Below are 17,166 nucleotides of genomic sequence, written 5' to 3' on the forward strand. Positions count from 1 at the left end.
TGCTCCTCTGAACCTTGAGCCAAGCTTCACCCGATGAATAGGCAAAATCTATCTCTAATTGTTCTGAGATGGTGAGCTGTTCCTGCAATGGTCGTGTTTGCCTCAAGCGTTCCTCGAATTTCTATCTCGTAGTCAGTTCGAGTTCTTCTACTTCCCTTCACTCTTCGATCCTGCTCAGACTAGCTTTCGCCATTACCGATTAAGCTACGATGTTGTGAAGTGATTTTTCCAATTCAACCACCGAACGACTTCTCCTTTTGTTTGGTTTCTAACAAACTCTTTTTCAGATGTCTCTGTTTGGGATCTTAAACTTTTCTCCCATGGTCGGCTCTAGTCTTTCACTTTGATCTCTTGACGCCATGCTCGACGTTTTCCTAAACCGGCAGTTCTTATTGACATACGCAGCTTCTTGTAATCGGTTTTCAAACTATCCAAACCTTCCTCGGCCTTGTTTTTCCTTTTCTTAACTTCTCAGCCTCTAGCTTGTGGACATCGACGTCTAATCTCAATTTCATTTCTCTTCTTCTAGCTGCTCTATCTTCTTCACCTGATCTCAATCGAATCTACGGATGGTACCGTAATGCTTCTATCGGATATCCGACTGGATGTTGTTGCTCTCCACCACCTTCTCCCGGGGGTGGTCATCGGGCTGTATAATCCTTTCATTCTTCGAGCTTGGTTCCATGCATTGCACCTCGCGAACCTTTCTTATATTATTGTCTTTATAGGAGAACTCACATTGTGCAACCTGTGTCATGGTATATTGCTTTGAACGAATTACTTAACACTATCAGTGAAGCGTATCAATGGTCCCATATTCGCAGAGGACAGTCAAAATCACGCACCTATATAAGATCTCGTCAGGAATCAACCACGGAGCTCTCCATTCAATGTCTTCGGCCCGTAAATTCTGGAGAATAGTTATCCATTTCTCTTCTGAATGTCGTCCCGCCTCAGTATGGCCACGAATTCCCTTAATGGGGATAATCCTTAGAGAAACCGATAGAGACCTTCTCCACCCTCCAGAAATGGCTAGGACCAAGCCAAAAGAAGCTGAGACAACAATAAATCTTCCCTCGCCGCTCTCCGGCATGCATTCAAGGATCTGAAAGTTTCTGCTAGTATTGCTGGGACAGGTGTAGTACCTTTATCAGCGATCGAATAGATCTGAGACCGCTTCATCTATGTGTCCTAGCGCCTTGGGAAAGATGATCAAACCGTAGAGGCTTAAGGCGAAAACATCAACCCTTTTCTTTGAATTCGGGTGCGCAGAATCAAGTCCCTCAAATTCCTCCAAGGAATACACTTACTATCCCTTTTTTGCTTGATGCGGGCTGCAACCCATTGCTCGCTCATCCCCGTTACATTCATCAACTTCTTCAAAAAGGGAGGGATGTTGACAGGTCTTGAATAGGCCCTATCAGCCTGAATCTTCGGGCAATTAACTAACGCCATGTATTCCCACAGTAGGTACTAAATCAACTTCTTCGAAGGTGAAGCAACTGTAAGCAGGGTTCCAAAACTGCGCGAGAGCCCGGAACAAGTACTTGTCCACATTTACATCGAGCAAATAGGGTAAATCACCGTAGTTACAGTAAAAGAGTTGCTTAACTTCGCCATTCCAACTTTTCCATATATCCTTTAACTCTTGCAGGTCATTTTGAGTCACACTGATGCGAGTGAAATCCCACAACTCCGATTCATATCCCTCGGTCAAACTATCTCCTTTCTCTTGTTGCGTTCTCTCAGACCACACTCGGACGGCCGCATTATCCTCCACTCTATCAAAAAATCCTTTTTCCATGCTAAACTCTTCTATTTAGTAACCGAACGTAAATCAACACCCTTTTATGATGAGATGCCATGCGAAAACAATCAAAACACAACAAGTTAGTATTATATACAAAGAATAGAATTCAAAACAAATAAGGAGTATATAAATGCCTAATAGGGTAACCACTAGGGTTCGGTGTGGTTCTACCTAAGGTAGGCTCCTAGGGCTCATTACATGTAGTTCGGTTTTAAGGTAAAGGTACCTGAACCAGCAGATTCCTCGACCCTCGCCCATTATAGGCTCATACGGACCGAGTTCGATTCAGGGGAAGACATTTCCCTACGGCTATACGGAGATGAAAACCTCACGAAGACGCAGGTACGGATGTATCCCGAAAGCGATCCACTATCCTATACGGAGGTGAAGACCTCACGAAGGAGTAGTTTCTCACTTCCACTTAAGAAGGTGAAATTAACCAATAATGCAATATGCAAAGATACATCATAGAACTAAACTACTTAAAGCAAGCATATTATGAAGAAGGCCACGAAATAACAAACAATATGCAATGCAGATAATTTAAAACCAATTTTCAATTTCGAAAAAAGACAAAAATTAACCAATTTAAGGCTTGACTCTCGAAGTCCCTAGTGGAGTCACCAAGCTATCGTAACCATCTTTGAAACAACGGGGTCGACTTGGTTTGAAAGCGAAAATTAAAACGGGAGTCGCCACCGATCTTTATTAGGTGTGATCGGATCACCTTTGTTTTAATAAATCAAATTTAGTTTACTAAAACAGTGCCTTTGGTCTACGAAACTTGAGAGAATAAGTTCGGGAGTCGGTTACGTGCGAGGAAGGATTAGCACCCTTGACACGCCAAAAAATTGGTACCGAATTGATTAGTTAGTGTCCTAATGTCGAAAATTTGAAAATCGGGAAGGGATTTGAAATACGATCTTTTCTATTAATATTGACTTTAAAATTCTTGAATTAGCTTGAATTGATTGTTTAAAGATATCCTTACCTCGAGATATCAGAGTATCACATCCCGTAAGTTAGGACACAATACCATGAACTCCCGAGCACAAAGTCGTCTCTTAATTTAAATGAGAATATTAGGTGCTTTAAAACTCGAAAAGGATATTTGGCTATTTAGAAACAATAAGGAAATCGAAACCCCGTAAGTTAGGGCACGATTCCTTGATGTTCCAAAATGCAAACATTGCCTTATTTGGAAATTTTCATTTTTGAATAGTAACGAATACGATATTTAAACGAGGTGTATTTGTTAGGTTGAAATAAAATGATTTATTGGATAAATGTATTGGGCTTAATGAATGATACGACTTAGGCTAGATAAAACAAAGATATATCGTAGAGCACGGGATAATACAACATGAAATACAATGTTTATACAAGCAAATGACAATAATGAAAATACGAATAAACCAAATATAATACATACAATGGTAACATTCACATAACATATATCACTTAGGCATTAATCACTAGTAATCAAAGACAAATGAATTAAATAAAATATAACCATTTTTTTAAAAAAATAAAGCAAATTAAAATGAATAAAGTATAAAACAAATTTTATGATGGTAAGAAATGAATTTAAAATAAATGATGTGAAGAGAAAAAAAGAAAAAAAATTAATATCGATAATGTACAAAAAAGAATATATGTAAAAGAAATTTAAAATAGATAAGATACAATACGTCAAAGAAATAATTAGAATATATATAAAAATAGATATAATGATTTGAAATTGATAGCATATATAAAATTTTACAATAAATAATAAAACAATTTAAAATGAATGACACATAAAGCAAGTTTATAAAATGAATGATGTAAGAGAATTTTAAAACCTATATTATAAAGCAAGTTACAAAAGATTCATATGAATAATTTTAAAATGGGTGATATATATATAATTAAAAGTGTAAAATAGATAACATGGAATAAGTAGAATGGTTTTGAAATAAGGTGTAAAATAACTTTGAACTAAATAATATATAAGTTAATTTAAAATTATAAATATGAAGTTTAAAATGTATAATACGTAAAAGGATTTAAAATAGACAATATAAATATACTTTATAATAACGCTTTAGATATGATATATAAAAAATTATTAGAAATACATAATTCATAATAACTAAAGAATAAACAACGTAATAATTTGAAATAGATATATGGCAAAAACAGTTTTGGGAATAATAGCAAACATATAGAAACTTAAAATAAATGGTATATATACATAAATTTTATAACAAATAATATAGACATGAGTACATAAAGTTTAAAAATGGGTAATACAAAAACTTATAATAAATAATACATAGAATACTAAAAATAAATGAATAAAAGGTTTAAGATAACGCAATAATTTTAAATAAATAGTACATTAAACGATTTAAAATAAAAATGGTACTTTGGAGTAAAACGTAGTAATCTATAATAACTAATATGAATGAGGATCTTAATGTGAGGCAAAATAGTATAAAAGACCCAAAACAGATCAATAAAAGGTTTAAAACATCATGTGAAAGATTTAAGAAGGAATATGCACAATAATGGAACATAAAAAAACAAATAGTCTAATAAAAATGAAGACAAAATATGTAATATATGTATGCATTAAGATAATTAATATGTAAAAAAACCCTTAAAGTAAATAAATATAAAACAGTTTTTTAAATAAAAAAGACGAATATACAAATACCGTATAAAGTTTGAAACTAAATAAAATAATATCTAAATAAATCGCAAATGGGCATATAATAAATATAATGGAACAGTTTGAAATAAAGAGGAAATGATTAAATTAAAATCAAAATGAAAGAAAAGGTACAAATTATAATAACAGGTAAGTGCCATGGACTACATCAAAATGCATTCAAATTTATGAGGACGAAATGGGACATTATCCCAAGTCTCAAATGCGCTGCATTTCAACCACTCAGGCCGAGGACTAGAACGGAAATGAAATGAAATAAGTGGGCGAAATTAAAAAAAGAAAATGCAAAAAGGACTAAATCAAATGGCGCAGGAAAATAGGAGGGACCGTGAACGAAAATATCCCATTTTAGCCTTAAAAAAAACTGCTGCCGTTTCCTGGCCATTTAAGCCATTCTTTTCTCTTTTTCATTTCAGCTTTTATTTTAAAAAAGAAAACAGAGGGCCTTTGCCCTCTTTCCCTCTCTGCTCATTTCGGCTAGGGTTATTAGAACCTTCATTGTCGCCTTCACCGCAGCGCCACCACAAGCGGTGGTTGGGGTGTAAACGAGCTTTCAAGCCCCTGTTTAAGGCGAACTTAACAGCGAAAACTTCCTTGACCAAAGAAGATCCAAAGAAGGAACCCCCTACGACTCTTCGGGTCGAATCGACGGCGGAGGAGCGATCTCCGACGACGGTCACTTCGATTCGGGTAAGTCCCCTTCTTTGATCTTTTACCCTTTTTGTTTTTTGTTTTTAGATTTGTAGTATAATAAAAAGAAATTTAAAGAGATGAAAGAACGAAATGAAAACAAAGTAAAATAAATCAGAGGTCAACCTTTAAATTTTGTTCTGTTCTTTTATTCAAATGTCTGTGTCCACCCCCCGTTACAATCAGTTTCATTTCGGCTTTATAGCCGATTCCCATATTAAAATATTGTTGTTTTATTCTCTGCTACTGCTTATGCTTCTTGCTGCCATTTTCCTCTTTTCCAATGTTTGCAGGTCATGGGAGTGTCAGACGCGTGGAAGGCCAGTGACTGGCGCCTCGAGCGGTGGTGGCGCACGTGGGAAGGCTGGTGGCTGAAGGTTCGCAGCTAACAACTTTGGTGGCTGCTGCAATTTTTTTTAACATAGTGGGCTATTATTTGGGCTTTAGGGTTTGTATTTAGTTGGGTTTGGTCTTTTAGTTTGGGCCGGGCATAATTGGGCTTGTACAGCTGCCCCTCTTTGCTCATTGTCGTGTAACGATTATAGAGCAAAGACTTTCAGGAAAGACCATTTGCCGGTCGCTGGGTCTGACTTCTTTGGTGCTCATTATTCTTCAAGTAGCCTTATTGTGCTCCACTGCAACTTCGGGGAGATAAGTCTTGCTATTTTAACCCGCCCGTTGTACTTTAGGAAGATAGGTTTGTTTGGATCTGCTCTACTGCAACTTCAGAGAGATGAGATCTGTGATTTTCAATCTACTGAAACTTCAAGGAGATCTGTTGTGGCTTTTAGCAGCTCCAACGCCATCTCAGAGAGAAGATATTTGATTTCCAGCTTGTTACCCTACTACTTAGGGGGTTAAGATCTGTAAATTCAGCCTGTTACCCTACTGCTTAGGGGGTTAAGGCCCTTCGCCTTCGATCTGTTTCCCTACTGCTTAGGGGGTTAAGATCTGTAAATTTAGCCTGTTACCCTACTGCTTAGGGGGTTAAGGTCTGTAAATTTAGCCTGTTACCCTACTGCTTAGGGGGTTAAGGCCCTTCGCCTTCGATCTATTTCCCTACTGCTTAGGGGGTTAAGATCTGTGAATTTGCCTGTTACCCTACTGCTTAGGGGGTTAAGGCCCTTCGTCTTCGATCTACTTTCCTACCGCTTAGGGAGATAAGATCTATAATTCAACCTGTTACCCTACTGCTTAAGGGTTTAAGGTTCTTCGTCTTTGATCTGCTCCACTACTGCTTAGGGAGATAAGATCTGCAATTCAACCTGTTACCCTACTGCTTAGGGGTTTAAGGTTCTTCGTCTTCGATCTGTTACACCATTCTTTGGAGAACAAGACCTGTTGAATTCGTTTCATGGACCTATTTATGTCAAATGATTAGGATGTCATGATCAGAATGAATCAAATGCTCCTAGCTAGAATGCAAAATGTCCCCCCTTTTTTAACCACTCGTTGTTCATCAAGATTTTATTATTGACGTATTATTCTGTCTTTTTCTTGACTGGTATCTCTGGCAGAATACCCGAAGGATAATCGTAATCTGGGCTATTCTTTCCCCAACTTTTCCAATCCTTGAATTTGGGTGATTCAAACTAATTAGCCCCGTTTCAGGTCCTTGTATCATTTAGAAGAATTTCAGAGTAATATGCAAAACTATTTTTGAATATTATTAGTCCGTTAATCATCAACTTAATGAAAGATGCTTGAAAGAGATTATCGCAATAGGCAAGATGGAATTTTATTGAGAGCGAAGCTCAAGATGAACAAGGTAATTAAGATAGCACATTTACAAAATGTGAACCTACGAATTAATTAAGGTGGCACATTCTGCTAAACAAAATGAATAAGATAAGAATAGGTGCCCCAGATATCGTAGTATGAGCTTCGTTGCACAAACTTCTCGAGGACTTTTTAAACTCGGTATGTGTTTGGAAGACCAAGAGTACTTCGTTGATGCCCCAATATGTAGCATCCCCCCTCCTATTAATTCAGAGAAGGCAAAACTGCCGTATGCCCCATGTTCGATCAAAATTTGAATTTCCCATTCCAGGGTTTTCAATTCAAACCCTTTTGGTCTCAAAGCGCTCTTTCACGGGTTTTCACCTTGGCCTCTCCCTTTTCTTTCTTTTTTTTGTAGGTAAAATACCTCTTGACTGAATCCGAATTCACAGGATTAGGCAAGCTTTTACCATCCATCTCGGTCAAAATCAGAGCCCCTCCAAAGAAAGCCTTCTTTACCACATAAGGTCCTTCCCAATTCAGCATCCATTTCCCTCTGAAGTCCTTTTGTATGGGGAGGATTTTTTTCAATACGAGGTCTCCTTCATGGAATTCTCTAGGGCAAACTTTATTATTATAAGCCCGCATCATTCTCTTTTGATACATTTGACCATGACGGATAGCCTTTAGCCTCTTTTCGTCAATCAAGTTCAACTGGTCGTATCGAGACTGGGTCCATTCTGCTTCATCTAATTTTAGTTCTGAAAGTATGCGTAGAGAGGGAATCTCGATCTCATAGGCAGAACCGCTTCCATTCCATAAACTAAAGAAAAAGGTGTTGCCCCGGTAGAGGTTCTGACTGACGTCCGGTAGGCGTATAGGGCAAATGGTAATTTCTCGTGCCAATCTTTATAGGTCTCAGTCATTTTTCCTATGATCTTCTTGATGTTCTTATTGGAAGCTTCGACTGCACCATTCATCTTTGGGCGATACGGTGACGAGTTATGATGTTTGATCTTGAAACGGCTACCAACTTCCGCTATCGTGCTGTTGCTCAAGTTTAATGCATTGTCGGATATGATTCTTTCAGGCATCCCATATCGACATATAATCTCTTTCTTTAAGAACTTACTAACTGTCGACTTTGTGACGTTGGCGTAAGAAGTAGCCTCTATCCACTTGGTGAAGTAATCTATGACCACAAAGATGAATCGGTGTCCATTAGATGCCTTTGGTGAGATCGGCCCAATGACATCCATACCCCACATGGAGAAAGGCCATGGAGAAGTCATGACATGAAGGGGTGAAGGAGTTACATGCATTTTATCTCCATAAATTTGGCATTTATGGCACTTCTTGGCATAGTTGATGCAATCTCCTTCCATGGTGGACCAATAATATCCGAATCTCATAATCTGTCTGGCCATTGTGAAACCATTAGCGTGTGTTCCGCAGACACCCTCATGAACCTCTTCCAGGATTTGCTTAGCCTCGACAGCGTCTACACATCTTAAGAGTACCTGATCCTTCCTTCTTTTGTATAGGATCTCTCCATCCAAGACATAGTCACTAGCCAGCCTTCTTAGTGTCCTTTTATCATTCTCAGTTGCTTGGTCTGGGTATCACGACTCTTCACATATCGTAAAATATCCTGGTACCAAAGATGATCATCATTCTCTTCTTCTTCTTCAATGTTGCAGTAATGAGCCGGAGCCTCATAAATACTCATTGGGATAGGCTTCATATCCTCTTGTTTATTCACTTTGATCATAGAAGCTAAGGTTGCCAAAGCATCAGCCATCTGGTTTTCATCTCGTGGAAGGTAGCAAAAAGTGATATCGTCAAACTCCTCGATTAACTCAAGAACCAACCTCCGATAATTGATCAACTTAGGGTCTCTTGTCTCCCATTCCCCTTTAAGCTGATAGATCACTAATGCAGAATCCCCATATACCTCTAACACTTTAATCTTACGTTCTATTGCTGCATGAATTCCCATGATACATGCTTCGTATTCGGCCATATTGTTTGTGCAATCAAAATCCAGTTTGCTGGTGAAAGGATAATGATCTCCGTTTGGGGATACCAAGACTGCCCGATTCCATTACCCACAGCATTTGAAGCTCCGTCAAAATTTAGTTTCCACAGGTGACCTTCTTGAGAGTCTTCTTCCGTGGTCGCAATGTACATTAGGTCTTCATTCGGGAAGTCAAAGCTCAATGGTTCATAATCTTCTAAAGCTCTACTGGCCAGAAAATCTGCTATTGCACTCCCCTTTACAGCCTTTTGGTTCACGTAGACTATGTCAAACTCAGAAAGCAAAATTTGCCAACGAGCCTTTCTTCCGTTCAAAGTATTTGACTCCATCACATACTTCAAAGGATCTAGTTTCGAGATAAGCCAAGTTGTGTGGTACAACATGTATTTTCTCAGTCTTCGGGTTGTCTAAATTAAAGCACAACACAACTTCTCGATCGACGAATATCTTGTCTCACCTTCGGTGAATTTCTTGCTGAGATAGTATATCGCTTTCTCTTTTCTTCCTGACTCGTCATGTTGGCCCAACACGCATCCTATGGAGTTTTCAAACACTGTCAAGTACAGTATCAGTGGTTTATCCGGGCAAGGTGGCATCAGTACTGGGGCACTGGACAAATAATGTTTGATTTCATCGAAAGTTTTCTCGCACTCCTCATCCCAAACACCTGGATTATGCTTCCTAAGGAGACGAAATATAGGGTCACATTTCTCCGTTAGTTGTGAGATGAAACGGGCGATGTAATTTAATCTTCCTAGGAAACCTCAAACTTCTTTTTGAGTGCGTGGCGGGGGTAATTCTTGTATAGCCTTGACTTTATCTGGGTCAATCTCAATTCCCCTCTCACTGACTACAAACCCCAACAATTTTCCTGACCTAGCCCCGAAGGTGCACTTTGCGGGATTGAGCTTTAGTTGGAACTTTCTTAATCTCAAGAATAGTTTCCTCAGGACTTGCACATGCTCCTTCTCGGTTTTGGATTTTGCAATCATGTCGTCAACGTAAACTTCGATCTCCTTGTGCATCATGTCATGGAACAAAGTTACCATGGCTCTCTGATATGTTGCTCCTGTGTTCTTTAATCCGAATGGCATCACTTTATAACAAAACGTTCCCCACATGGTTACAAATGTTGTCTTTTCTATGTCTTCAGGATGCATTTTTATCTGGTTATATCCCGAGAAGCCGTCCATGAAGGAGAAAGATGAGTAACCTGCCGTGTTGTCCACTAGTGTATCAATGTGAGGCAATGGAAAATTATCTTTGGGGCTGGCTTTATTCAGGTCCCGATAGTCCACGCACATCCGTACCTTCCCATCTTTCTTAGGAACTGGGACTATGTTGGCTACCCATTCTGAGTACTTGACCACTTGTAAGAAACCGGCGTCGAATTGCTTTTTGACCTCTTCCTTTATCTTTAAAAAAACATCAGGTCTCATCCTTCGGAGTTTCTGTTGTACTGGCCTGCATTCTTCCTTTATGGGGAGTCGATGTACCACGATATCAGTATTCAATCCGGGCATGTCTTGATATGACCATGCGAAGACATCCTTGAATTCCCGAAGTAACTCGATGAGGTTTTGCTTTGTTTCTGCAGCGATACTAGCTCCAATTTTCACCTCTTTTCCTTCTCCTAAGCTAACAATTTCCACTGACTCCTTATGAGGTAGGATTTGTTTCTCCTCTTGATCTACCATCCTTAACAAATCAGGAGATAGGCTGCAATTTCAGTCATCCTCAAAATTCTCTGTGTCCTCCATACACAAATCTTGCTCGAAAAGAATCTCTGGGTCATTGGCAACGTTGCTCATATCATTGATATCTAGAGACCTGTTATGGATGAAGAAAGAAATCCAAAGAACAAAAGAAACTAAGGATATTTGATTTATGGTATGATTATGAATGAAATAAAAGAATATTTGCTCAATATGATACGCAAGAATGCATTTTTATTGAAATGACGATATTTGGACATATGCCTATTTCATAAAAAGGTTCTTATTGCCCCTAGGCATAGAGCAATAAGTTTGTTTTGAACATTACTCTGAATTAATTCTAAAACTTACAGGGATCTCCTCCACGGTCCAATTGTTCAAAACACTTCCAGGAATGTAAGGGCAAATTCCAGATAAATCCCATTCTTCAGCTTTTTCTTCAGATATGGTGTTAATGATCCAACTTCCCAACATCTCTTCTGCCACTTTCTGCATTGTCATCTCTTGTTTTGGATGGATAGTTCCTCCGGACACGAACGTTCAGGATAAATGAGGGAAGGTCATTGGTTCCCATTTGACCTCATCACCGTACAGACGTGCTCTTCTCACCTCTTGCCTTTTTTCCAGCTCCTTCTTCTTTTGCTTCGCGTCTGGCTTGAATCCTAAGCCAATGCGATCTCGTTTTTCTTTTAGCATTGGTATCTCGCTCCTTCCTTGGAGGCACCTTCCAAGTCCTCTTCCTGGACGGACTCCTTTGCCGACCGTCAATCGTAGGCCCATCCTCGTAGCTTTGGATATTTTGGGCATTGGGATCTTGTTTCCTTCGACAATGAATGTAGCATTGACGAATTCTAGCGATCGAAAGGAACATTCTATCGCCCCATCGTCCGCACCTACGTACGGTGCGTCATTGGTGACGGATGCAATAATATCTTCCTCCGCGTTTATCGTTACCAACCTGCCCTCAGTTACCAACTTTAACTTTTGGTATAGGGATGACGGCACTACCCCCGCCGAGTGAATCCACGGTCTCCCCAACAGGCAATTGTATGATGGCTTGATGTCCATTACCAAGAAGTCCACCTCGTATGTATTTGGGCAATCAAGAGAGGTATCTCGATCCTTCCCATCACTTTTCTTTCCGTACCGTCGAATGCTCTCACGACGTTTTGACATGTCTTCATGTGAGAGTTATCCACTGGCAACCTATTTAACGTGGACAAGGGCATGACATTCAATGCCGATCCATTATCAATCAATACCCTTGGCAATGTGTATCATTTGCAGCGAGTGGTAATGTGTAGGGCCTTTGTAGATCCCATGCCTCCCGGTGGTATTTCATCATCATTAAAGAAAATAAAATTATCCGCGCTGATGTTATTGACCAGACGATCGAGTTTGTTGACAGAGATGTCATCCGCAACATATGTTTCATTTAAAACCTTCATCAATGCACTTCGGTGAGTTTCTGAACTCAAGAGCAAGGCTAGTACGGATATGCGAGCTGGCTGTTTGTGCAATTGCTCCACAACGCTGTACTCGCTGTGTTTTAAGAATTTTAAGAATTCTTTTGCCTCTTTTTCAGTTACAGGCTCATTGACGGGTGATTCAGGTCTGGTCGTCTTTTCCTTTTCTTGTTCAATGACCACAGATTTTCCTTTAGCTCATTCTGCCTTTGTGTTCGGAGTATAACGCCTTCCGCTGCGTGTATAGAAACCCTCGTCTTGACCTTTCTCCGAAGTGCCAACTGGATTCTCCCCTCCCGGGATCGTTACGTTGCAGTTGTAATTCCAAGGAACCCTTTTGCTATCCTTATAAGGGAAAGTAACGGGCTTTTGAATTATGACCTTTGGCGCAATTAGTACTCCGACTTCATTAACTCTTGGTCGGGATATAATTACGACCGGATGATTGACCCCTCGGACATTGTTGGTCGGCCCTTGCTCTAACGTGCACACATCTTCTCCCTTCGGGCCCTCGGTGTACTCAAAGAATTCGATCTCTTTATTTTCTATCAATCTCTGTACCAGAGCCCTGAATTCATTGCACGTTTGGATCTCATGCCCTTCCTCGTCGTGGAATTCACAATAGTACTTCCCTCATTCAGGCTTCTCCTCTAAACCTTGTATAAGTAAACCTTCTTCCACCATTTTCTTCCAAACCCATCTCAACGGGGTCTTTACCTCCGATACGTCCATCTTAGTTCTCCTTCCTCCACTTTCGCTTATCGCGTTTACCCCATTGTCTGAATGACTGGGTAACGGGTTTCCCGCCATATTAGGTTTTGTGGGATCATCGAACTTCACAATGCCCATCTTTATGAACCTTTCGACTAATTTTTTGAAGGCCGTGTAGTTTTCAATTGTGTGCCCCATAATTCTTGCATGGTATTCGCATTGCATGTTTGCATCATACCACTTTGGGAATGGAGGTTGCATGGGTTTTAGGTAAAAATGAGACACTACATGTGCATCGAACAGGTTCTGGTAAAGCTCCCTAACGTCATTGGGATTGGCGTGAACTGGACTCTTTCCGTGTTAGGCCTTGGGTTGGAATCTTGACTCGCGGAGCCCTGATGGCTAGTAGTCACTGCCCTCAGCTGGTTTACTGTGACCGGCTTGGAATAACCCTTATGATATGCGCTCACATTGTTCACCTCGTTTTCTTTCCTTCTTGGAGCCGTTCTCTTGGCATTTTCCCCCGCTTCAATCTTCCCACATCTTACTGCGTTTTCTATCATCTCCCCGGACATTACTATGTCCGAGAAGCTTTTAGTAGCACTTCCTAACATGTGGTTAATGAATGGGGCCTTTAGAGTGTTGATAAATAGCATGGTCGTTTCCTTCTCCAAGAGGGGTGGCTGAACTTGCATCGCTATTTCCCTCCACCGTTGTGCATACTGTTTGAAGGTTTCACTCGGCTTCTTTTCCATGTTTTGTAAGGTAATTCTGTTAGGTGCTATGTCCGTCACGTGACCGTATTGTTTCATGAAAGCTTGAGCCAAGTCCTTCCACGAACCAATTTGGGCACGGCTGAGCTGGTTATACCACTTGGCCGCAGATCCGATCAGACTGTCCTGGAAACAGTGGATCAACAGCTGGTCATTGTTAACATACCCTGTCATCCTTCGACAGAACATCGTAATATGAGTTTCAGGGCAGCTCGTCCCATTATATTTTTCGAACTCCGGGGTTTTAAATTTTGGTGGGAGCACTAGATCTGGGACCAAGCTTAAGTCTTTAGCATCGATCTCGCCACAGTAATCAGCAGCTTCCATTGCTTTGAATTTTTCCTCAAGCCATTTGCACCGATTATCGAGTTGTTTTGCCATATCTACTTTTCCTTTCTCTATTTCTGCCATGTCATCAAGGTCCGAGACAAATGGATTAGCTGGATTATCCCCGGGATTAGAGCCTGATCCTATAGGAATGTTTATTGGTGTCGAGGTATTGGCCTGGTATTGCTGGGGCTTAATAGTGACGGATACCGTTCGTGGATACACCTCCGATTATGGTTGGGTGTTTATCGGAGCAAAGCCTGGAGGATAGATAGGGTCTTCATTATTGTTTCCCATGGTGCTCTTCCCTTTCTCGCGTTCTCTAGCCAGCAACTGCGCCAACTGGCCTATCAGATTATTTTGGGATTCTTCCATTTTTTCCTTCATATCTTGTTGTATCTTAGCCAGTTGCTCTTGTATCTGTGCTTGTAATTGCTCTTGCATTTCCCTTTGCATTTGTTCTATTCTCTCTAATCTCTGATCCATTGCTTTGGTTTTACGGCGGGTATAGTAGCTGTGTTCGGTTGGTTGATTCTCGTTGGTTTCCAGATTAACTGAAATAATTTTGTTTAATCAGGGTCTTTTCGCGAAATTTAATACACATGATGAAATGTAATGCAAATGAATGAATGCAAAAAAAGAGGCGTTGATTCCAATTCAATTTCATTAGAAGAACTTCACTAGAAGAAAAATTTCTTTACATAGAACGGATGATTACATATACGACTTTGCCCTAATGCCCAAAGCCTTAATTTTTCTAAGGAGCCAAGCTAGTTTTCGGCCTTGATCTGATTCTGACTCGTACTTTAAGCTTAATACATCAGCTTGGACTGCCAAGGTTTGCAAGTGATCGGCTACCTCTCGAACCTGAGCCACAGCTTCGCCCATGACATAATCTCTATCTCTAATCTGGTTCTAAGAGTGGTGAAGCTGTTCCCTGCAATGGTCGTTGTTTGCCTCAAGCAGTTCCACTCGAATTTTACTATCTCGTAGTGCAGTCTCGAGTTCTTCTACTTTCCCTTTCAACTCTTCGATCCTGCTCAGACTAGCTTTCAGCTCAATTACCGAATTACAGCTACGATGTTGATGAAGTGATTTTTCCAATTCAACCACCCGAGCACGTAACTTCTCCTTTTCGTTTTGGCTTTTTAACAAACTCTTTTTCAGAGTGTCCTCTCGTATTCGGGCATCTTGAAACCTTTTCTCCCAATGGTCGGCTCTAGTCTTTTCCACTTTGATCTCTTGACGCCATTGCTCCGACGTTTTACCTAAACCGGCAGTTCTTATTGACATACGCAGCTTCTTGTAATCGGTTTTCAAACTATCCAAACCTTCCTCGGCCTTGTTCTTTCCTTTTCTTAACTTCTCAGCCTCTAGCTTGTGGACATCGACGTCTAATCTCAATTTCATTTTCTCTTCTTCTAGCTGCTCTATCTTCTTCCCCAACTCTGAGTTCTTTTTCTCAAAGTCTTGTTTAATGATCTCTAACTCGGATGGGATAACCCGTAAATGCTCCTCTATCGGTTGAGTATTCCCTTGATTCGGCCTAGGGATGTTGTCGTTGACTCTCCTACCCCACCACCATTCATACCCGGGGGTGGTCATCGGGCCTGTAGTAAATCCTTTCATTCTTCGAGCTTGGTTCCATGCATCTGACACCTCGCGAACCCTCTTCTTATAATTATTGTCTTTATAGGAGAACTCACATTGTGCCAAACCCTGTGTCACTGGTATCAATTGCCTTGATCGATATTACCTTAACACTATCAGTGGAGCGTATCCAACGGCTTCCCATATTCCGGCCAAGGGACCCAGTCAAAATCACCGCACCTATATAAGATCTCGTCAGGAATCAACCACGGAGCTCTCCATTCAACGTCTTCGGCCCGTAAATTCTGGAGAATAGTTATCCATTTCTCTTCTGAGATGTCGTCCCGCCTCAGTATGGCCACGAATTCCCTTAATGGGGAATAATCCTTAGAGAAAACCCGATAAGAGACCTTCTCCACCCTCCAGAAATGGCTATGGAACCAAGCCAAAAAAGCTGAGCACAACCAATAAATCTCCCTCGCCCGCTCTCCGGCATGCATTCAAGGATCTGAAAGTTTCTGCTAGTATTGCTGGGACAGGTGTAGTACCTTTATCAAGCCGATCGAATAGATCTGAGATCGCTTCATCTATGTGTCCTAGCGCCTTGGGAAAGATGATCAAACCGTAGAGGCTTAAGGCAAAAACATCAACCCTTTTCTTTGAATCCGGGTGCGCAAGAATCAAGTCCCTCAAATTCCTACAAGGAATACACTTACTATCCCTTTTTTGCTTGATGCGGGCTGCAACCCATTGCTCGCTCATCCCCGTTACATTCATCAACTTCTTCAAAAAGGGAGGGATGTTGACAGGTCTTGAATAGGCCCTATCAGCCTGAATCTTCGGGCAATTTACTAACGCCATGTATTCCTCCACAGTAGGTACTAAATCAACTTCTCCGAAGGTGAACAACTGTAAGCAGGGTTCCAAAACTGCGCGAGAGCCCGGAACAAGTACTTGTCCACCTTTACATCGAGCAAATAGGGTAAATCGCCGTAGTTACAGTAAAAGAGTTGCTTAACTTCGCCATTCCAACTTTTCCATATATCCTTTAACTCTTGCAGGTCATTTTGAGTCACACTGATGCGAGTGAAATCCCACAACTCCGATTCATATCCCTCGGTCAAACTATCTCCTTTCTTTTGTTGCGTTCTCTCAGACCACACTCGGACGGCCGCATTATCCTCCACTCTATCAAGAAATCCTTTTTCCATGCTAAACTCTTCTATTTAGTAACCGAACGTAAATCAACACCCTTTTATGATGAGATGCCATGCGAAAACAATCAAAACACAACAAGTTAGTATTATATACAAAGAATAGAATTCAAAACAAATAAGGAGTATATAAATGCCTAATAGGGTAACCACTAGGGTTCGGTGTGGTTCTACCTAAGGTAGGCTCCTAGGGCTCATTACATGTAGTTCGGTTTTAAGGTAAAGGTACCTGAACCAGCAGATTCCTCGACCCTCGCCCATTATAGGCTCATACGGACCGAGTTCGATTCAGGGGAATACATTTCCCTACGGCTATACGGAGATGAAAACCTCACGAAGACGCAGGTACGGATGTATCCCGAAAGCGATCCACTATCCTATACGGAGGTGAAGACCT

At 40.6% G+C, this 17,166-nt stretch overlaps 1 protein-coding gene across 1 annotated transcript; it reads right to left on the reverse strand.

The window, feature by feature from the left end:
* Positions 1 to 13,149: 13,149 nt before the first annotated feature.
* On the reverse strand, positions 13,150 to 14,049 carry LOC121211412 (uncharacterized). The gene has a single exon (XM_041084175.1). It carries the CDS (start codon positions 14,047 to 14,049, stop codon positions 13,150 to 13,152), a length of 900 nt encoding a protein of 299 aa, XP_040940109.1.
* Between the last annotated feature and the right edge of the window lie 3,117 nt (positions 14,050 to 17,166).

This window comes from Gossypium hirsutum, chromosome A02, assembly GCF_007990345.1.
Source record: "Gossypium hirsutum isolate 1008001.06 chromosome A02, Gossypium_hirsutum_v2.1, whole genome shotgun sequence".
In the NCBI taxonomy this organism is placed as follows: Eukaryota; Viridiplantae; Streptophyta; class Magnoliopsida; order Malvales; family Malvaceae; genus Gossypium; species Gossypium hirsutum.

What these genes read in the sequence shown, in the direction of transcription:
- LOC121211412 (XM_041084175.1), bottom strand. Translation starts at nt 14,049, where the DNA reads ATGGCAGAAATAGAGAAAGGAAAAGTAGATATGGCAAAACAACTCGAT.